The sequence below is a fragment of the Nerophis ophidion genome, linkage group LG17, assembly GCF_033978795.1.
Source record: "Nerophis ophidion isolate RoL-2023_Sa linkage group LG17, RoL_Noph_v1.0, whole genome shotgun sequence".
Classification (NCBI taxonomy): domain Eukaryota; kingdom Metazoa; phylum Chordata; class Actinopteri; order Syngnathiformes; family Syngnathidae; genus Nerophis; species Nerophis ophidion.
In genome coordinates, this window is record NC_084627.1 from 32995243 (window position 1) to 33018741 (window position 23499).

At 40.1% G+C, this 23499-nt stretch overlaps 1 protein-coding gene across 2 annotated transcripts in view; it reads left to right on the plus strand.

Moving 5' to 3' along the window:
- dcc (DCC netrin 1 receptor) overlaps positions 1-23499 on the plus strand; it is an 803111-nt gene that overhangs the window by 617061 nt on the left and 162551 nt on the right. For both annotated transcript variants that reach the window (XM_061876767.1, XM_061876768.1), the window contains exon 23: positions 11969-12131. In XM_061876767.1, coding sequence (XP_061732751.1) covers positions 11969-12131 — 163 coding nt within the window. The remainder of the gene's footprint in view (positions 1-11968; positions 12132-23499) is intronic.

Here is a 23499-nt window from a genome sequence, read left to right on the forward strand (position 1 = left end):
AGAGGAAACGGGAGTTGCTTTTATGGTCTGTGAAAATGTGTGATTATTAGTAAATTCTAGCCTGTTTGTGTTATTGTAGGTCTTTATTTGTGACGTAAAATCTGATAGTGTGTAGTTCATTTCGTCCATTTCCTCTCTGAACTCCTGCAAATTCTTTCCAACTGACTTAAATCCTTCTTGTTTCTCAATGCAAATGTAGGTTATATTTTGATTGTTTTTGTTAAAAGTGGAGCTACAAAGTCCAGAGTAGATTTTAATTTACTGTTTAAATGATCAATGATGACATCACAAAATTTCAGCAGGAGCGTTCTGTAAAATCTAAATTTTGCAGCCACTTCAGAAGTTAGGTGGCGTTTCCTCATTGTCCTCATCGGGGGCCCATGTTGGTTAAGATATTAAGAAACACACATTAGTGGTCGGACCCAGCAAGGTCAACAACAGAGGACACACCAACGGACAGGCCCATGGCTTATAACCAGGTCCAGTGTTTGTCACCTGCTGTGAGTCGGCTGTGTGACGTGTTGCTTCAAATCAAAACAATTTAGAATGTTTAAAAACTCTCTGGATATCAAAATCTTGAGTCATCAAGATGTAAATCACCAGTTATTAAAATCCTGTTATTGAAGGTGTGGATGGTTGATAAAAGTTCAGAAAATTCCTGTTCAAAAATGCCATGTAAGGGGTTAGTGCGTCTGCCTCACAATACGAAGTTCCTGAGTAGTCCTGGGTTCAATCCCGGACTAGGGATCTTTCTGTGTGGAGTTTGCATGTTCTCCCCGTGAATGCGTGGGTTCCCTCCGGGTACTCCGGCTTCCTCCCACTTCCACAGACATGCACCTGGGGATAGGTTGATTGGCAACACTAAATTGGCCCTAGTGTGTGAATGTGAGTGTGAATGTTGTCTGTCTATCTGTGTTGGCCCTGTGATGAGGGAGCGACTTGTCCAGGGTGTACCCTGCCTTCCATCCGATTGTAGCTGAGATAGGCACCAGCGCCCCCCGCGATCCAAAAGGGAATAGGCGGTAGAAAATGGATGGGATGGAAGTGCCATGTTGATGGTGACAGACGGAGAAGTGGATTGTTGTTGTTAAGGAAGATTTTAACAGAGTGTATGGCGGTGTCTGGTGTCACATGTTGTAATGATGACAGGAATGTGTGAAGTGTTGTCTTGAATGACAGGCTCAAGTCCAGTGACGGGTGAATGGTGGTCGGAGGTGGAATTGAGTCGGTAGGATCTAGGACCTGGGGGACGTCAATCAGTGACGGACAGTTGAGCTGGTGCAGGGGTGGGGAGATTGGCATGCTGCCCGCTGAATGCCTGGTTGACAGGCAGCGTGCGGGATCCAGCTCTGTTAAAATGAAGTCCATCCGGCCAAAATAGATGGCGTCGCTCCCAAAACACATCAAAGTTGTCCATGAAGCCGGCATTGTGAGAGCCAATGCCAGATGAGAGCCAGGTGTTGAGGCTAGGCAAATCCCTTAGGGGTGATGGAATGATGGTCAGCACCATAGAGCTGCGGCCTATCACTATGACCCCGCACTCCCTTCCCTCTGTTGCTAAATATTTCAAGATGTACGTTGTAATATGTATATGTGCTTTGCTATGGAGGTTTTTTTCCCACTCCAGACAGGGCCCCCTTAGGAGCCCAGTCTGGATTGTATTTTTTTACTCATTCTTCCCCAGTGTATTACCTTTTTTCCCATCTTTTATGGGGCGCCTTGTGGCGACCCATTAGCGTTCTTGTTCTGTAACCCTGTACACTGTTTGTTTGTCTAATCTTGAACGGGTTAGTGCTGAAAACAAAGTTTTGTTGTACTTGTGCAATGACAATAAAGACCTATATATCTAAGCAGCCTGCTGGAGCTGCCAATCCGTCTGCCGCAGGTGGGGGTGGGACTGGAGCTGAAATCTTTTAATTAGAACAAGTGGCGGTCAGTGCGTTTCTCACCGAAAGCCTTTGGTGATGTCCTACTTAGTCTCACTTTACCTCTCAAAATACCGTAATTTATGTCACCACATGGACACGGCTGGAGATACTACCGTATTTTCCGGACTATAAGTCGCAGTTATACATATACTCCGGAGCGACTTATGTGAGAAATTAACACATTACCGTATAATATCAAATAATATTATTTATCTCATTCACGTAATAGACTAGCAATCGTCACACACACGTCAACCAATGAAAATTTGGCGGAGGCGGGTCATGGCAGAAGTGCATTGTGGGAAAAAAAGAGGCTACCTGCTACTACTTCCACCATTTCAACATTGGCGCTAATTTATAAAAAGTGAGAAGGACTGAACAAAAATGGCACCAAAAAGGAAGTCATGGTTACAAGCTGAAAGTTGTGAATTATGCAACTGACGATGACTCTGACGTAAGCGACGTAGCGATAGAAGAGGAGGCGTCGCGTTGTCTACCTTTGGAGTTGGCGAAGTTGTTCAGAAGCGACACAAAGGAAGAAGATTTCATGGGATTTAGCGATTAGGAGTGACAGATTGTTTGTTTGGTAAACGTATAGCATGCTCTATATGTTAAAGTTATTTGAATAACTCTTACCATAATATGTTACGTTAACATACCAGGCACCTTCTCAGTTGGTTATTTATGCGTCATATAACGTACACTTATTCAGCCTGTTGTTCACTATTCTTTATTTATTGTAAATTGCCTTTCAAATGTCTATTCTTTGTGTTGGATTTTATCTAATACATTTCCCCCAAAAATGCGACTTATACTCCAGTGCGACGTATATGTGTTTTTTTCCTTCGTTATTTTGCATTTTCGGCCGGTGCGACTTATACTCCGGAGCGACTTTTACTCCGAAAAATACGGTTTCCAGAAACACACGTGCACACTATTGCCCATTGAAGCCCCTCAACAGTGTGCAAAACTGACTTTTTTTTCTGCACATTTAACATTTGATAAACTGATAAACCCGCTTCAGCAATTAAAACATATCTTACGTGGTACTGTCAAAATTAAAAGAAGTGTGTAAAACAAATGAAAAAAATTAAATACTTGAACCCACAATTTGTAGAACCCATTCAACGCCGTATAAGCCTGTGGTACTGCTCGTAGTTGGTAGTTGATCGCAGTTGGTTGATTCGTGTGAAAATCACGGGCAAACCATATCACCACTGGTGTCGGTCAACCTCATCTCACAAAATGTAGTTTCTCTTAAGTATCTTTCTTAAAAAATGGCCTTGCAATCCTATATCTCCCACTTAATCAACATGTTGCTCTTCTTCTTTGTGAGTACCGCTGAGTTTTCTGTGGCTTTCTACGGCTCATATGAGATGTTTGGGTTTTTTCAAAGGCTTTCATATGCAGATTAGAGCGAATCCCATAGGCTCCATTGTAAGCAGACTTTTGATTGAATTTGTTTTACTATTTAGAATTAATACAAAAAAGAAAGACATATGTGTTATTGTCTTACATAAGGATTGTAATTGATAGGAAAAATGTAAAAAAAAAAATGCAGTTCACTTTTAAATGTGTCCCAGCAATACAGCCTTTAGAGTGGTACCTTCCTTTTTGTTTGAAGTTTATTTCAAAATGTCAGACAAAAACCAAACTGGTAAAAAAATAAATAATTGTTCCAAAAAAAACTAAACTAAATCCAAATGGGTTTATAGGCACCCTAAAATATCAACATAAATCACATTTCACACATTGAGAATATTTATGTTTTACATGCAGAAAATGATGTCAAATTCATATAAATGATGAATGAAATTAATAAATGGACACTTATCATCACTTTTGCTTTTAATTGAAGAATTTTTTTCGGCAAAGACGCCGATCAGCCTTCGTTATCAAAGTGCTGGCCCTTACAACTTTATTTGGCGCAATGGTGGATTATTTTGCAGTCTTGCTCAATAAAAACCAGACAGAGTCTGGATTATTTGTTTTGACACTGCATTCTGCAGAGTGATACGCGCAGAGGCGGACTGGTTTGGCACGTGCCGTAGGATTACTGAGATGTTATTGGAAAACCAGGGAAATATTTAGGTGAAAATGTTCAGTGAAACCTAAATTCTTGTACTTGTGGAAATTAAGTATCCACTGAGTAGTAAATGATCACCGTTTGTTACTAAACAGTTGAAAATATCCAAGAACAATGCTATGTAAGATGAACTCTGTTGATGCATCATCATCATCATCATCATCATCATCAGCCCCACAATACGTTGGTGAGCCTTTGGCATGAGCGATGTGGAATTACAACACAATATACTCAATGCTAAGAACAGGAAATGCTAAAAAAAAAACATGGCAAATGGTCGTAGTGCGACTGTCAAGTTGACCAACTTTTAATAGAACAATTTACACCCGTAGTTGCAGCACATAGAAGCCCAGTTCGGTCAACATTTGCATTTCACAGTAGGTGACATTTTCGAGGAAATGATTAAAAATACGATTTTTTCATTTCCATTGCAAATCGCCTGTCAAAACGTGGACTATGGTGTGGTTTGTTTTCTCGGAATGCAAAGGAACTGGACTGGGCGTGGTGTGAAGGTAAAGACATAATTTAATTATGCCATACAAAGTGAAAACAAAAGGCGCGCACAAGGTGGAGGCAAAAACAACTTAAGACATGAAAACATGAACTAAACAACGCACTAATCTGGGGCTTGAATAACAAAGAAAACTTACTTGGCAAGACAAGAGCGGCATGGACAATGAGCATTGAACAACGACAATGACGCCAGGCCGACTGCCTGGCAACTACAAGCTGAAAAAATAATAGTGACATGATTAACACAGGTGCGTGAGTCCTAAACAAATCAGGGTGTAAGTCCAAATGAGTACAGGTGAAACCAATGAGTTGTCATGGAACAAAACAAGGGAGTGAAAAAACAGGAAATAATGGAGTCTTGAAGTAACATAACACAACTAAACTGAGTTTTCCTAACCCTTATGTGGGTTCTTCCGAGGATGTCGCAGTCGTAGTGGTTTGTACAGTCCTTTGAGACATTTGTGATTTAGGGCTATATAAATAAACATTGATTGATTGATTGATAAACAAAACATGATCACAAAACATGACATCGCCGTTATATCTTTAAAATAGGGTTGTACGGTATACCAGTATTAATATAGTACTGTGATACTAATGAATCATTTTCGGTACTATACTGCCTTGGAAAATACCCCCCCCCCCACACACACACACACACACACACACACACACTGTGTCTGTCCTCACTAACACACACAGTGTGTAGACAGAAAAGGGACAACGGATATATTTTGGCTAAAAACAATCGATAAAGGTGGAGCTGTATCACTCAGGAAGAGGTGCTTTGAGACATGGTTAGCTAGTTAGCAGCTAAATTCCAGGCCCAGTCGGCAGTGATTTAGCTACTTCTAAATCATTAATCCTCACCTCTATGGCAACAAATAAAGAATGTTTCGTACCAGTATCATCCCTGCAGGACGAGGAATAGCTAAACATGCTTCACTACACACCGTAGCTCACCGGTGTGAAAATGTAACCAAACGCCATTGGTGGATCTACACCTAACACTGTAATGATACCAATTACAGGAGCATATCTAGTTGATATTTTTGGCATCACAACATCACCTTTCGTTTTTTGAAAATGTATATTATGTTAATAAACTCTGGAGATACGTCCCTGGACACATGAGGACTTTGAATATGACCAATGTAAGATCCTGTAACGACTTGGTATCGGATTGATACCCAAATTTGTGGTATCATTTAATACTAATGTAACGTATCCAAAAAGAAAAGAATAAGTGATGATTACATTTTAACAGAAGTGTCGATAAAACATGTTAAAAGAAAAAGTAACCAGATATCAACTGTAAATGAACAAATTGATTAATAGTTCATTTTCTACCACTTGTTCTTAATAATTTGGACAAAATAATAGAATGATCAATGACACAATATGTCATTGATCAGACGCCACTGTTTGCTTACTTACTACTAAAAGACAAGTTGTCTTGTCTGTTCACAATTTTATTTAAGGACAAACTTGCAAAAAGAAACATATGTTTATTGTACCCTAAGATTTTTTATTAAAATAAAGCCAATAATGACATTTTTTGTGGTCCCCTTTATTTAGAAAAGTGCTGTAAAGTACTGAAAACTATCAAAATAATTTTGGTACCGATACCAGTATCAACATATTGTTATCGGGAAAACACTATTTTAAAATGAAAAAAAATTGAATATAATATATGCATTATAGTAGTTATGAGCCTATATCCCTGGCCCACAAGACACTGTCTTTAAGCATTGTGCCATCAACTCTGATAGTCAGCTCCTCTAGTGATCTAGTTTAATAAAATTACTTCTTGTGAAGAACTTTGTAATATTGCATGAATGAAAATAAAAACAACTCCGTGCGCCTTCACTGCCCTTATAGTTGAGAATTCAAACAGGCTCATATCATTTCCCCCTTGATGTTAAAGAAACTTTGAGGAAGTGTGCCCTTTTTTAGTTAAGGAAGGTAGTTGACATATTTGTGGACTTGGAGTAGGCATTCCACCGTGTCCGTAGGGAAGTCCTGTGGGGAGTGCTAAGAGAGTTTGGGGTATCGGACTGTGATTGTGGCGGTCTGCCCCCTGTATGGTCAGTGCAGTAAGTCGGAACAATTTTCTAGTGAGGGTTGGACTCCGCCAAGGCTTCCCTTTGTCATTGATTCTGTTCATAACTGTTATGGACAGAATTTCTAGGCGCAGTCAAGGCGTTGAGGGGATCTGGTTTGGTGGCTGCAAGATTAGGTCTCTGCTTTTTGCAGATGATGTGGTCCTGATGGCTTCATCTGGGCAGGATCTACAGCTCTCACTGGATCGGTTCGCAGCCGAGTGTGAAGCGACTGGGATGAGAATCAGCACCTCCAAGTCCGAGTCCATGGTTATCGCCCGGAAAAGGGTGGAGTGCCATCTCCGGGTTGGGGAGGAGACCCTGCCCCAAGTGGAGGAGTTCAAGTACCTAGGAATCTAGTTCACGAGTGGGGGAAGAGTGGATTGTGAGATCGACAGGCAGATCGGTGCGGCGTCTTCAGTAATGTGGACGCTGTATCGATCCGGTTTGGTGAAAAAGGAGCTGAACCGGAAAGCAAATCTCACAATTTATCGTTCGATCTACGTTCCCATCCTCACTTATGGTCATGAGCTTTGGGTTATGACCGAAAGGACAAGATCACGGGTCCCACCGGCCGAAATGAGTTTCCTCTAGAGATGCGCGGTTTGTGGTCTCATCCGCGGAGTCCGCGGGTAAACCGTGGGTCGGGCGGTTGACATGACGAAAAAATTGATTTTAATTAGATTCGGGCGGGTGGCGGTTAAACCATCCGGAGACATTTGATATACATGGTTCTGGGATCGGTATCCTTTGCCATTCAAAGAGCCATTTAAGACCCGTGTCACAAAGCGAAGAAGACAATATGAGACGCTATTATTCTCTTGAATGACTGCCGGCAGTCACCCAGATATTAAATATTAGTGCGTGCTATGAAGCCATTGGCTTTGTCACCTTTAACGTCATACACGATCTGCTTGTCAGTCCAGCATCATGTTGTGTGTGGCTTCCGCGGCAACACGCACACGACCGCAAGGCATACTGGGTGACTCAGAGTACAGTAATGGTTGTGATATAAACAAATTTAGCACTCTTAGTAATATGCGCCACGCTTTGAAGCCACAACGATTAAGAACGACAAACACATTTCGGGAGAACATCCTCACAGTCACACAACATAAACGCAACACAACAAATACCCATAATCCTTTGTATTCATGACAATTCCTGACTATTTTATACACCCCAAACCCCGCCACCCCCCCGTGCGTCGGTAAGGTGGGCGGGGTTGGGGGCGCGGGGGTGTAAAATATATTTAGGAAGTGTCATGAATACAAAGGATTATGGGTATTAGTTGTTTTGCGTTTATGTTGTGTTACTGTGAGGATATCCTCCCGAAATGTGTTTGTCAATCTTGTATTGTGTGGCTTCATAGCGTGGCGCATATTAGTAAGTGTTAAAGTTGTTTATATCACAACCATCAGTGTACTCTGTATCACCCAGTATGCCTTTCAATCTCATACGTGTGATTGCGGAAGCTGCACACGACATGTTGCTGGACCAACAATCTGTTCGTACATGTTGTTGAAGGTGTCAAAGGCAATGGCTTCACAGCACGCCCACATTCTTGTCATCAGGATGAACGTGAGAAAGTAAGCGGCTCCAATTGTCATCATCACTCTGTGAAACAGTTTCAAATAGCTATGTGTGTGGTAAAGGCAGCCAACCTCTGATGTAATTCAGCGGGCGGATACGGTCCTGATAAAATGCTGGTTCGGGTGGACGGCGGGTGGATGACGATTTTGGTGACGCGGATTTGGTTGATATAATTGCCTATCCGCGCATCTCTAGTTTCCTCCGCCGGGTGGCGGGGTTCTCCAGGAGGAGCTCAAAAGTAAAGCCACTGCTCCTCCACATCGAGAGGAGCCAGATGAGGTGGTTCGGTCATTTGGTCAGGATGCCACCCTAAACCCCTCCCTAGTGTTTAGGGCACGTCCGACCGGTAAGAGGCCACGGGGAAGACTCAGGACACTTTGGGAAGACTATGTCTCCCAGCTGGCCTGGGAACGCCTCGGGATCCCCCGGGAGGAGCTGGACGAAGTGGCTGGGGAGAGCGAAGTCTGGGCTACCCTGCTTTGGCTGCTGCCCCCGCGACCCGACCTCGGATAAGCAGAAGAAGATGGATAGATGGATGGATATTAGTCAAGCTATTAACACAAAGTTTGGATTTTTGGGAGAGATGTGTTTTCCATTGTCTTTATGTCCAGCCAACCAACTCTCTCTGCTAATTTGATTCAATTGCATAACATGCGACTCTATGCGCCGATTTGAATTCATTTACCACAGTCAAGCCTGGAAGAAACTATCGGCATAAAAGTAAGGACAACTTTATATGTATAGTTACACCCCTACATATTACTGCTTCTATGTGGAATGAAATGAAAAACGCAAGCTGTTAAAACATGATGAAATGGTCGTACAAAGACAACGTTGCAGTGAATTCCCCTTGCTTCAGTTGTAAGACGTGATGGATTGGGCTTTTCATTGAGAGAGACAAGTGACGTGAGAAAGCAGTGAGGAGGTGAAATAAGTAAGAAAGCTGCTCTTTCTCTGTCAGACTCATTTTCTATTTTCTCTTCTACTCAACCCTTCGTTTTGTCCTTCATCATTTCAGCTTTTCATTCCGTTGTCACACTATTTGACCCCGTTCATGCTTTCTGTTTCTGCTGACAGTCTCTCGCACTTTTAACACACTTTCATTCGTCTCACTCGTTACCGTTGTTGTGTTCTTGTTCGGCTCTCTGTGTCAAGTGAGAAACCTGTCATCGACACTATCACCTCCTTGACCTCTTAAACCCTGCACGTAACGGGCCATTTTTGCACAAAAAAGACATCCATCCATCCATTTCCTACCGCTTATTCGCGCTGGTGCTTATCTCAGCTACAATCAGACGGAAGGCGGAAAAAGACATATTCAAAATAAATACGATGTAAAAAAAAAAAAAGAATTACCGTATTTTTCGAATTATAAATCGCTCCGGAGTACCAATCGCACCTGCCGAAAATGCATAATAAAGAAGGAAAAAACATATATAAGTCGCACTGGAGTATAATTCGCATTTTTTGGGGAAATTTATTTGATAAAACCCAACACCAAGAATAGACATTTGAAAGGCAATTTAAAGGCCTACTGAAATGAGATTTTCTTATTTAAACGGGGATAGCAGGTCCATTCTATGTGTCGTACTTGATCATTTTGCGATATTGCCATATTTTTGCTGAAAGGATTTAGTAGAGAACATCCACGATAAAGTTTGCAACTTTCGGTGTTAAGAAAAAAGCCCTGCCTCTACCGGAAGTCGCAGACGATGACGTCACATGTTGATGGCTCCTCACATATTCACATTGATTTTAATGGGAGCCTCCAACAAAAACAGCTGTTCGGACCGAGAAAACGACAATTTCCCCATTAATTTGAGCGAGGATGAAAGATTCATATTTGAGGATATTAAAAGCAACGGACTAGAGACATTTTTTTTTTTTTAAAACGAGTTAAAAAAATAAAACCGCGATTGCATTGGGACAGATTCCGATGTTTTTTAGACACATTTACTAGGATAATTCTGGGAAATCCCTTATCTTTCTATTGTGTTGCGAGTGTTTTAGTGAGTTTAACAGTACCTGATAATCAGAGGTGGGTGTCCGGGTGTCTTGACGCAGCTAGTGTCCCAGGGAAGTCGACGGCAGCTGTATGGGCGGCACAAGCTCAGCTGATATCCGGTAAGAAGCGACTTTTTACTACAATTTTCTCACCGAAACCTGCTAGTTGACATTCGGTTGGGATCCATATTCGCTGTGATCCATAGTAAAGTTTCACCTCCGTGAATTTTAAACAAGGAATCACCGTGTGTTTGTGTGGCTAAAGGCTAAACCTTCCCAACTCCGTCTTTCTACTTTGACTTCTCCAATATTAATTGAACAAATTGCACGGGATTCCACAACACAGATGCCCAGAATACTGTGTAATTATGCGGTTAAAGCAGACGACTTTTAGCCCCGAGTCGTGCAGCGATATTTCCTTACAGCCCGCGACGTTTTCAACAATAAACTCCGCAGGAAATTTAAAATTGCAATTTAGTAAACTAAACCGGCCGTATTGGCATGTGTTGCAATGTTAATATTTCATCATTGATATATAAACTATCAGTCTGCGTGGTGGGTAGTAGTGGGTTTCAGTAGGCCTTCAACATAAATAAAGAATACTGAACAGGCTGAATAAGTGTATGTTATATGACGCATAAATAACCAACTGAGAAGGTGCCTGGCATTATAACGTAACATATTATGGTAAGAGTCATTCAAATAACTATAACATATAGAACATGCTAAACGTTTACCAAACAATCCGTCACTCCTAATAGCTAAATCCCATGAAATCTTATACGTCTAGTCTCTTACGTGAATGAGCTAAATAATATTATTTGATATTTTACGGTAATGTAAAATATCAAACGTCGCTCCTGAGTATAAGTCGCACCCCTGGCCCAACTTTGAAAAAAAACTGTGACCAATAGTCCGAAAAATACGGTATATTTTACTATAAATATAACTTACAGCTTAGTTGCCAGAATTTCTATGTAAAAGTTACGGAGGATTATACATTGAAAAACTGTAAATGGAAAAATGTTACAGTATTTGGCAAACTGAGTTTCCAATCTTTTACCTTAAAATCTAAGGTCATTGTTTTGTTCATTACTGTAAATGGAAAAACGGTACAACGTTTATTTTTTAACAACTGATAGCTAAACTGCCAGTTTTTTACTGTACATTACTTTAAATAGAAAAACGGTTCTACATTTATTTTTACAGTAAAATTCTGCCCACTGAGCTGCCAGGTTTTTTTTTTTTTTTTTTACTGTAAAATTGTGGTTGTCGTGATAATTCTACATTACTGTAAATGGGAAAAAAATGACCACTTTGGTTTAAACAGTAAAATTCTGGTAACTTTTTTTTTTTCAGTAAAATCGACAATGGTTGTTTTACAGTGCATTACTGTAAATGGGGAATAGGAGTCCAACATGAATTTTATTGTAATAAATATTTGTATTACTTTTTTTTACAGTATAGCGTTTTAGTGGGGATGTACAATGTGTACGTGAGTACTTTGATGGTTACTTCAAAAAACAATCCAGATAATGAAAAACAAATAGTTTTGTATCTAGGCTTACAAGCAGTACTGGACACTTCCAACAGTTGGGTGTTGGAAGTGAACCTGGCTCGTCTGCACAAAAGGCAGCAGCACCACTACAATAGAAAGGCATATAACTAACATGTGTGTTGATAATAGTGATGCAATCAATGTTCGCAGCATGCTCAAGGATACTCTTTTGTTTCTATTTCAGAGTCTCCCATTGGTCAAATGCATCCTCCGCACGGCAGCGCCACCCCCCAGAAGAATAGCAACCTGCTGGTCATCATCGTGGTTTCCGTGGGAGCCATCACCGTGGTCGTGGTGGTCGTCTTGGCCCTCATCTGTACCCGACGTTCCTCCGCCCAGCAGCGCAAGTAAGAATTTAATTGTGAAATTAGCGTGTAAACACAGCAGATGGTTGATGACTCGCCCTGATTGCTTTCTGCAGCTATTCATTTTGTTCAGAACATGCTTTCAATGACAAATGAAAACTGTTCTACAAGACTTTAATCACATATACTGTATGTATTAATCATACTATAGTATATATGTATATATATATATATATATATATATATATATATATATATATATATATATATATATATATATATATATATGTGTATATATATATATATATATATATATATATATATATATATATATATATATATATATATATATATATATATATATATATATATAGACTTATTCCCTTCCGGGTTGCTCCCCGCAACCCCGAAGGGAATAAGTGGTAGAAAAATGGATCGAATGGATATAAATGTATGTATGTATATATGTATTAGGGGTGTAACGGTACGTGTATTTGTATTGAAACATTTCGGTACGGGGGTTTCGGTTCGGTACGGGTGTGTACCGAACGAGTTTGTAAGCTAAAGTCTTAACAAGCTACTTATCTTTTTCTGCCTCTGTGTCAGCACTCAGCATTGTCCCACCCACACAACCATCTAATTGGTTACATACAAAGCTAATCAGCAGTGCGTATTCAGAGCGATGTAACAGCCAATCAGCAGTGCGTATTCAGAGCGCATGTAGTCAATGCTTCAGCGTCGAGCAGAATAGTGGTTAGCAGGTGAGCATAAGACAGCGTACTCTCCCCAAATTATACTAAACACCTCCCAGTCACAACTACTACTAACATCACTACGAGCCCGTTGACCTTCTAGAAACTTAAACTGCAGTTCTGGCTTGAGGTGAAGGCTAATTAGCTTCTAGCGTAACGTTAGCTCATTTTGCTGAGTGTGCACGTGCGTGTGTGCGCGTGCATGTGTGTTCGTGTGTGTGTTAGGGGCAGCAAAGCCCTGTCTGTCTGTTATTTCACTTGAACTCCATGGTGTTCAGGGATGAATAGTCTCTCCTATTGCTATTGTACTATTTTTTCAGCAATAGTTACATTAATCCTTAGTAATGTAGCAGCCTTGTTTTGAATAGCAAGGTGCTTCACGGTGGCAGATGGGTTAGTGCGTCTGCCTCACAATACGAAGGTCCTGCAGTCCTGGGTTCAAATCCAGGCTCGGGATCTTTCTGTGTGGAGTTTGCATGTTCTCCCCGTGAATGCGTGGGTTCCCTCCGGGTACTCCGGCTTCCTCCCACTTCCAAAGACATGCACCTGGGGATAGGTTGATTGGCAACACTAAATTGGCCCTAGTGTGTGAATGTGAGTGTGAATGTTGTCTGTCTATCTGTGTTGGCCCTGCGATGAGGTGGCGACTTGTCCAGGGTGTACCCCGCATTCCGCCCGATTGTAGCTGAGATAGGCGCCAGCGCCCCCCGCGACCCCAAAAGGGAATAAGCGGTAGAAAATGGATGGATGGATGGGGTCCCTGCTATCACATGTGGACAAAAATATACAATTTACATAATAAAAGTCAACTACAGGCTTCCCAAATGCTGAAATAACTTAAGCATGATGAGTTGACTTGAAACTGTTTCATGTTGCACTTTTTATATGTAAAAGAAAAGTTTTGTCATTTTATTTAATCAAAGCAACAACTTGAGGCAGTTTAATGTGGATTAACGTGGGCAGAATTATTATAGTGTTCCCAATGTTAAAAGGATAAAGCCAATGTTTACAAATTTGGTAAATAAATAACCCAAAAAATTTATATATATATTTTTTTTTGTAGTAGCGAAAATGAACCGAACCGTGACCTCTGAATTGAGGTACCTACCGAACCGAAATGTTTGTGTACGTTACACAAACATTATATATATATATATATATATATATATGTATATATATATGTATGTATATGTATATATATATATATGTATATATATGTATGTATATATATGTATATGTATATATATATATATATATATATATATGTATATATATATATATATATATATATATATATATATATATATGTATATATGTATATATATATATATATATATATGTATACATATATATATATATATATATATGTGTATGTATGTTGGGACGGCGTGGCGCAGTGGGAGAGTGGCCGTGCGCTACCCGAGGGTCCCTGGTTCAAATCCCACCTAGTACCAACCTCGTCACGTCCGTTGTGTCCTGAGCAAGACACTTCACCCTTGCTCCTGATGGGTGCTGGTTGGCGCCTTGCATGGCAGCTCCCTCCATCAGTGTGTGAATGTGTGTGTGAATGGGTAAATGTGGAAGTAGTGTCAAAGCGCTTTGAGTACTTTGAAGGTAGAAAAGCGCTATACAAGTACAACCCATTTATTTATCATTTTATGTTCTGAACAAAATGAATAGCTGCAGAAAGCAATCAGGGCGAGTCATCAACCATCTGCTGTCGGATGTCGAATGGAGACTTCTTTTTATTGCAGTTGATCCGAGATCAAAAACATGTCAAGACACTTTCTCAAAACAATCACATACTTTTCCATCTTCAAAATAAAAGCGATACGCTTTACATCCGGTATTTAGGGTTTCTCGTTCATATTCGCCGCCACACCCGACAAAATAAAGTAACATATTGTATTGTAGCGTTCAGGACAAAAGAAACATAGTCTTACTTCTTTTTTTACTGTAGCTTTCATGGCCTATTTTATGATAACAATGGGCTCAATTCCGAAAAGTATTTCCTCCGTGCACATACGTCTGGCGTTTGAGACACACAACACTTGCTCATACTTGCCAACCTTGAGACCTCCGAATTCGGGAGATGGTGGTGGTGGTGGTGTGAGCGTGGGTGCGGGGGGTTTTGGATGGTGGTGGAAGTGGGCGGGGTTGGAGGTGGTAGCGGGGGTGTATATTGTAGCATCCCGGAAGAGTTAGTGCTGCAAGGGGTTCTGAGTATTTGTTCTGTTGTGTTTATGTTGTGTTACGGTGCGGATGTTCTCCCAAAATGTGTTTGTCATTCTTGTTTGGTGTGGGCTCACAGTGTGGCGCATATTTGTAACAGTGTATGTATGGCTGTTGACCAAGAATGTCTGGCATTCACTTAATGGTGTCTGTAAAAGCCGAAAATATAATGTGACTGGGCCGACACGCTGTTTGAATGGAGGAAAAGCAGACATGACGATAGGTTGCAGAGGATGCTAAAGGCAGTGCCTTTAAGGCACGTTCCCAATATTCCTGTCTGGGTGGAAATCGGGAGAAATTCGGGAGAATGGTTGCCCCGGGAGATTTTCTGGAGGGTCTCTGAAATTCGGGAGACTCCCTGAAAATACGGGAGGGTTGGCAAGTATGCACTTGCTCATTCTCCGCCAACATGGTGTGTTCACAGACAATGGGAAAAATGCCATTATAACACACTGACATACACATTTACACCAGCAGGTAGATACAGTATGAACGGATATATAAATAGTTTATTACTTGCACACTATTGACTAATGATGTTCCAAATTCACGCCGGAAAAAGACATACTTTAATCACCAGAACAGGGCTCATAGTGGTGACGTAAGCTGTAGGCACAGAGTTGTCTGGAGCGGAGGCAGCATGTCCGCGCTGTGGACGTACTTTAATAAATTCGACATATACCCGTGAACAGCGATCTTCACAAGTTAAGATGACAATGGTGTGTTTTAATGAGAAAAAGGCTCCCAGCAACGTGAAGCAAGTGTGACGTGGCAGGAAATATTCTAAAGAGAGTCTTTAAAACTCAAGTACAGTAACCAATAACATCAGAAATAGTTGCTACATTTGTTACCAGTTGTTTTTAATTAAAGAAAGAGTGACAAAGGATTAGAGAAATCTCAACAAAGTACATTGTACAATAAGCAGCAACAATTTAAAATAAAACTAAATTAAATTATGTAAGAAACATGTATATGTTAATACTATACTTAATAACATATTTGTTTTAAATGTACTTTCACACTTTTTTGCCTTTTTAAAAAAATAAATCAATCAAAGTTTATTTATATACCTCAATCAAAAATGTCTCAAAGGGCTGCACAAGCCACAAGGACATCCTCTGCTCAGATCCCACATCAGGGCCAGAAAAAACTCAAGCCAATGGGATAGAATGAGAAACGTTGGAGAGGACCATAGGACGCCCTGGGCGACCGGTGCAACGGACGTCGAGGGGATCTTGTATATAGTGTAAGAGTCCAGTCCATAGGGGAACCAGCAGGGGATCATTTTGAGTGGAGACAAGTCAGCACCGTAGAGACGTCCCGAACTGAATGACAAATGAGTGGTCCATCCCGGGTCCCGGCTGTGAACAGCTAGCGCGTCATCTATGGTCACCTACTAACCTCTCCATGCAGTAGAGAGGGGCAGAGCAGAAAAGAGACGGCAGATCAACTGCTCTAAAAGGGTGGTATTTTTAAAGGCTAGAGTATACAAATGAGTTTTAAGATGAGACTTAAATGCTTCTACATCTAGCATCTCTAACTGTTACCGGGAGGGCATTCCAGAGTACTGGAGCCCGGATAGAAAACGCTCTATAGCCCGCAGACTTTTTTTGGGCTCTGGGAATCACTAATAAGCTGGAGTTCTTTAAATACAGATTTCTTGCCGGGACATACATGGTACAATTCAATCGCCAAGATAGGATGGAGCTAGACCGTGTAGTATTTTATACACTTAAGTAGTAAAACCTTAAAGTTGCATCTTAAGTGCACAAGAAGCCAGTGCAGGTGAGCCAGTATAGGCGTAATATGATCAAACTTTCTTGTTCTTTTCAAAAGAATATATGTGTCATAGCAAATCATGCGATGACGTCATATCGACCACACTCCTAACCACTTATCAGCATTTATTCCGGTAGAAATACTACTGATTAAAGATGTGAAATTATCTGTCTGGGATAGTGGTTCTCAACCTTTTTTCAGTGATGAACCCCCTGTGAACATGTTTTTAATTCAAGTACCCCCTAATCAGAGCAAAGCATATTTGCTTGAAAAAACGAAATATAGAAGTAAAATACAGCACTATGTCATCAGTTTCTGATTTATTTAATTGTATGACAGTGCAAAACATTGCTCATTTGTAGTGGTCTTTCTTGAACTATTTGGAAAAAAAGATATAAAAATAACTAAAATAGTGTTGAACAATAAACAAGTGATTCAAATATAAATAAAGATTTCTACACATAAAAGTAATCATCAACTTAAAGTGCCCTCTTTGGGGATTGTAATAGAGATCCATCTGGATTCATGAACTTAATTCTAAACATTTCTTCCAAAAAAAAAAAAATGTAACATCAATATTTATGGAACATGTCCACAACAAATCTAGCTGTCAAAACTGCAAATTTCATTGTTGCATTTCTTTTCACAGTTTATGAACTTACATTCATATTTTGTTGAAGTATTATTCAATACATATATTTATGAAGGATTTTTGAATTGTTGCTACTTTTAGAATATTTAAAAAAAAATCTCACGTACCCCTTGGCATACCTTCAAGTAGGTACGCGTACCCCCATTTGAGAACCACTGGTCTAGGGTACACTTATCAATGATGAAAAATTATACCTATTAATCGCGATTAATTTTGAGTCAACTATGGAAAAAATGTCCCCAGCTCTCCAGAAACACCAAAATCAAAATCTTCAATACAAATGTAAAATCTGTCCTTCTTTATGGCTGTGAAACCTGGAAAACCACCAAATCAATCATCAATAAACTACAAGTGTTTATTAACAACTGTCTCAGGTACATACTGAGGGTTTGGTGGCCCAACAAAATATCAAATGTAGACCTGTGGAGACGCATGAACCAAGAGCAAACTCAAAATGAAATCAAAAGCAGAAAGTGGGGATGATTCGGCCATACACTTAGGAAGGATCCGAGAAACATTGCAAGACAAGCCCTGGACTATAACCCTCAAGGCAAGAGGAGGCCAGGGAGACCAAAACTCAACTGGAGGCGGTCCACTCTTGATGAACTGACCAAGATGGGGATCTCCTGGCAAGAAGCGAAGATCATTGTGCAGAAGAGAGTGAAGTGGATATCCATTGTAGACGACCTATGCTATCAAGGGGGCCAAGAGGATTAAAGAAAGAGATGGCACAAAATGTGATTAATGACGATTAAATATTTAAAATTTTTGACAGCCCTATATACATATATATATATATATATATATATACATATATATATATACACACAGTATATATTCAGTATATATTGTTCTTCCTGTGTTTTTTAAAGTTGTGTTACTTGTTAAAATTTTAGCTGACAAATCTAAATCTGCATTCATTCAGCCATCCATCCATTTTCTACCGCTTATTCGCTTTGGGGTCACGGGGGACGCTGGTGTCTATCTCAGCTACAATTGGGCAGAAGGCGGAGTACACCCTGGACAAGTCGGCCCCTCATTGAAGATAGACAGACAACATTCACACTCACATTCACACACTACGGCCCATTTAGTGTTGCCAATCAACCTATCCCCAGGTGCATGTCTTTGGAAGTGGGAGGAAGCCGGAGTATCCGGAGGGAACCCACGCATTCACGTGGAGGACATGCAAACTCTGCATAGAAAGATCCCGAGCCCGGGATTGAACCCAGGACTATTCAGGACTTTTGTATTGTGAGGCAGACGCACTAACCTTTCTTCCACCGTGAAGCCCCGCATTCATTCAAAATTATTTTGTTAGACTTCTAGTGATCCTATGTTACTGAATTGTTATCATATTTTTACAAATAGTCCATATATTACCGGCACATGATTTTGCCTGTAAAGGAAAAATCAGATGTTGTGTACGAGCTTGTGATGCATTGTTAGTATACCGTGTATTAGAATGTTTCAGTGAGTATCGGAGAGGGAGTACTACTGTGTCTCTGTGACCTCTTCCATCTCTCACACGCAATTTGTGTTCTTCTCAACGATAATGATCTAGGCCAATTGCATTTATGATGGATGGACATACAGTATCGGACAGACTCCACTCCTGCTCACAGGGGAATATTTTCAGACTCGCCTCCAGGCAGACTATAATATGTGTGTTGAGCATGTCGGTGTCAATGTAATGTTTCATCCCCACAATAACCCTTCTGCTTTGTGGGGTCAACTCACTGAAGGTTTGGTAGCACATCACTCTAAAGCACCAACAACATCACATCTGTTAAATAGGCCAACATTTCTTTTGTCAGCCAACATTTATTCAGTAAATGTAGTTTAGTTGGTTTTAAAAAATTATTATAAATACATACATCAAACTAACGGGCATTGATAGTTTTGATACCAATTATTACAAACCCTGTTTCCATATGAGTTGGGAAATTGTGTTGGATGTAAATATAAACGGAATACATCCATCCGTCCATTTTCTACCGCATATTCCCTTTGGGGTGGCGGGGGCAGCTGGTGCCTATCTCAGCTACAATCGGGCAGAAGGCGGCGTACACCCTGGACAAGTCGCCAAGGGAATACAATGATTTGCAAATCATTTTCAACCCATATTCAGTTGAATATGCTACAAAGACAACATATTTGATGTTCAAACTGATTAACCTTTTTTTTTTATTTTTTACAAATAATCATTAACTTTAGAATTTGATGCCTGCAACATGTGACAAAGAAGTTGAGAAAGGTGGCAATAAATACTGATAAAGTTGAAGAATGCTCATCAAACACTTATTTGAAACATCCCACAGGTGTGCAGGCTAATCGGGAACAGGTGGGTGCCATGATTGGGTATAAAAACAGCTTCCCAAAAATGCTCAGTCTTTCACAAGAAAGGATGGGGCGAGGTACACCCCTTTGTCCACAACTGCGTGAGCAAATAGTCAAACAGTTGAAGAACAACGTTTCTCAAAGTGCAATTGCAATAAATTTAGGGATTTCAACATCTACGGTCCAAAATATCATCAAAAGGTTCAGAGAATCTGGAGAAATCAGCCATTTATCAACAACATCCAGAAACGCCCCAGCTTCTCTGGGCCCGAAATCATCTAAGATGGACTGATGCAAAGTGGAAAAGTGTTTTGTGGTCTGACGAGTCCACATTTCAAATTGTTTTTGGAAATATTCGAGATTGTGTCGTCCGGACCAAAGGGGAAGCAAATCATCCAGACTGTTATCGACGCAAAGTTCAAAAGCCAGCATCTGTGATGGTATGGGGGTGCATTAGTGCCCAAGGCATGGGTAACTTACACATTTGTGAAGGCACCATTAATGCTGAAAGGTACATACAGGTTTTGGAACAACATATGCTGCCATCTAAATGCCGTCTTATTTCAGCAAGACAATGCCAAGCCACATTCATCACGTGTTACAACAGTGTGGCTTCGTAAAAAAAGCGTGCAGGGAATTTCCTGGCCCGCCTGCAGTCCAGACCTGTCTCCTATCGAAAATGTGTGGCGAATTATGAAGCGTAAAATACAACAGCGGAGACCCCGTACTGTTGAACGACTGAAGCTCTACATAAAACAAGAATGGGAAAGAATTCCACTTTCAAGGCTTCAACAATTAGTTTCCTCATTTCCCAAACGTTTATTGAGTGTTGTTAAAAGAAAAGAGGATGTAACGCAGTGGTGAACATGCCCTTTCCCAACTACTTTGGCACGTGTTGCAGCCATGAAATTCTAAGTTAATTATTATTTGAAAAAGAAAAAAGTTTATGAGTTTGAACATCAAATATCTTGTCTTTGTAGTGCATTCAATTGAATATGGGTTGAAAAGAATTTGCAAATCATTGTATTCCGTATATGTTTAAATCTAACACAATTTTTCAACTCATATGGAAACGGGGTTTGTATATTGATCGATACCACTGTGATTAGATCAATATCGATATCACAAAGTCTTTATTGTTTTTGTTTACAAACTCAGGAAACAAGTCCATTCAGGCCAAAAATCAAAAGGATTTAAATCGGGACCAACAGATAATAATTTGAATATTAAATTGATATTGTTACACCTGCATCTGCCATGATTCGTGGTCCGGATCATGTTTTGTTTAGTTATGTTCTGTTAGCTTTGGACTCCCTTGTTCCTGTTTTGTGCAGTTATGGGGTTTGTTTTGGTTACCATGGTTACTAATTGGTTTCACCTGCCTCTGATTAGTGTTCAGCACGTTCACCTGCTGTTGAGCACCACTCAGAGAGCTATTTATTCACGTTGCTCGCCACACTTGGTCGGGCTTTAGTATTTGCTGTAGGCAGCAGGTTGCGTGGTATATTCCTGTTCTTGACTCATGATTCCTCTACTAAGTTTTGGTCCTTTAGCTTCTCGTGCAAACGGCACGCTTTCATTTTTCTTCTTTCCATTTTTTGGTTTAAGCTATGATTCATGATAAATAAATCATCACACCTCACGCTGTCGTCCAGAGTCGTCCGTTCTGGGAGAACAGACCTCGCAGCAAGCTACCATCCGACCCCCCGCACGTGACAGCATCATGTTTCTTTGTCTGATTATAATTGTAATCAAAAAGTATCTAATGATGTTAGACAATTTAAATATATTGGCATGACTAATACTGGCATTTTGGATCCAAATGTGTAGTATCACCCAAAACCCATGGAAAGTATTGAATCAAAAGAAGAACAAGTGTATTACATTTCAACAGAAGTGTAGATAGAACCATGTTATAAACTGAAAAAAGGTAGCTATTAACAGTAAATTAACAAGTTAAATATTATTTATGTTGTTTTATAACAATACAACAGGAAATGAAACAATATTGCTGCATTCGTCAGCAGAAACATTGTTTAAACTAGATTTTAGCCCGATATTTACGTTCCCTATCAAGGGAGTTTTTCAGATGGATGTAGTATGGGGGACCACAATTTATTGCTATGGCACTGTTCTCAGAGCATTAAATTGATTGCAACTGTTCAGTTTGTCCTCGAAGACCTTTGAGGTACTCAAATAATCAATTGTTTATCACAGTAGTAAATGCAGTGGATTCCTGCAAACCAAGAAACAGTAGACAACCTAAATGATTATGGTTATACTATACTATGGTTATAGTAGATAAATAGATAGATAGATAGATAGGTAGGTAGTACTTTATTGATTCCTTCAGGAGAGTTCCTTCAGGAAAATTAAAATTCCAGCAGCAGTGTACAAATTTGAGATCAATTTAAAAAGTAAAAAGCAAAGAATGGAGTTATAAATGGAAACAAAATAGAAAAATACTACAATAAGAATAAAAATAAAAAGCAACTATGGGAATAAAAATATAACAGTAAAATAAGAATATAACAAGAGAAACTAGGCAGTAGTGACCATGTTATGAAAAAGTATTGCAATGTTATTGTTTTGCATCCCCTGTCATCCTAGTACCACCCACCTCCCTCCCCAGAGAGGAGTTGTACAGTCTAATGGCGTGTGGGACAAAGGAGTTTTTTAGTCTATTAGTCCTGCACTTGGTTAAAGTTAAAGGATGGTATGAAGCAGTCTAGTCTGAACAGGCTCCTCTGGCTACTTACTGATAACTGTATGCAGAGGGTGACTGGCATTATCCAGGATGCTCACTAGTTTTTCCACAGTCCTGTTCTCTGTCACCGTCACCAGTGAGTCCAGTTTTATTCCGATTGTAGAACCGGCCCGCCTGATCTGTTTCTCCAGTCTGCAGCTGTCCTGCTTAGATGTACTGCCCCCCCCAGCACACTACCATGTAGAACAGAACACTGGCAACCACAGACTGGTAGTACATCCACAGGAGTTTTTTTTACAAATGTTGAAGGAGTGCAGTCTCCTGAGGAAGTACAGCCTGCTCTGTCCTTTCTTGTACTGGTGGTCCGTGTTAACAGTCCAGTCCAGCTTATTGTCCACCCAAACCCCGGGGTACTTGAATGAGTCCTTGGTCCGTACCTCAACTCCCTTGATCACAATAGGTTGTGACCTTGGACTCGACCTCCCAAAGTCAATGACCAGCTACTTGGTCTTTGACGGATTGATGTCGGATTAATATGTGGAAAACAAATGAGAATGTGTCAATGTCAAAACAATGAAAAATTGTACAATGCCATTGCAAATACTGTAATGTCAAAAGCATGCAAATAATCTGAAATTTTCGGTATTATTCTGTTTTAAATTAACATTTTGCAGATAGTACATTTGAATTTACAGCATACCATAATTGTTTTATGGATTTGTGTTAAAGCATTAGTTAGCCTAGTTCACTTTTGGCCAATTTTCTTATATTTTGTTTTCGGACATCAAGGGGTTTTGTATGTGTGCTTCATTGAAAACTGCACTTAATTGTAATGTAAGTCTGTGTGTTGGAACGGGTTGCAAGTAGTTATTTAATAGAAATGAAGCATTTAAGGCTAATTTATAATAGCTCACTTAAAGGAACATGTTGCAGAAGGCTGTGTTGTGA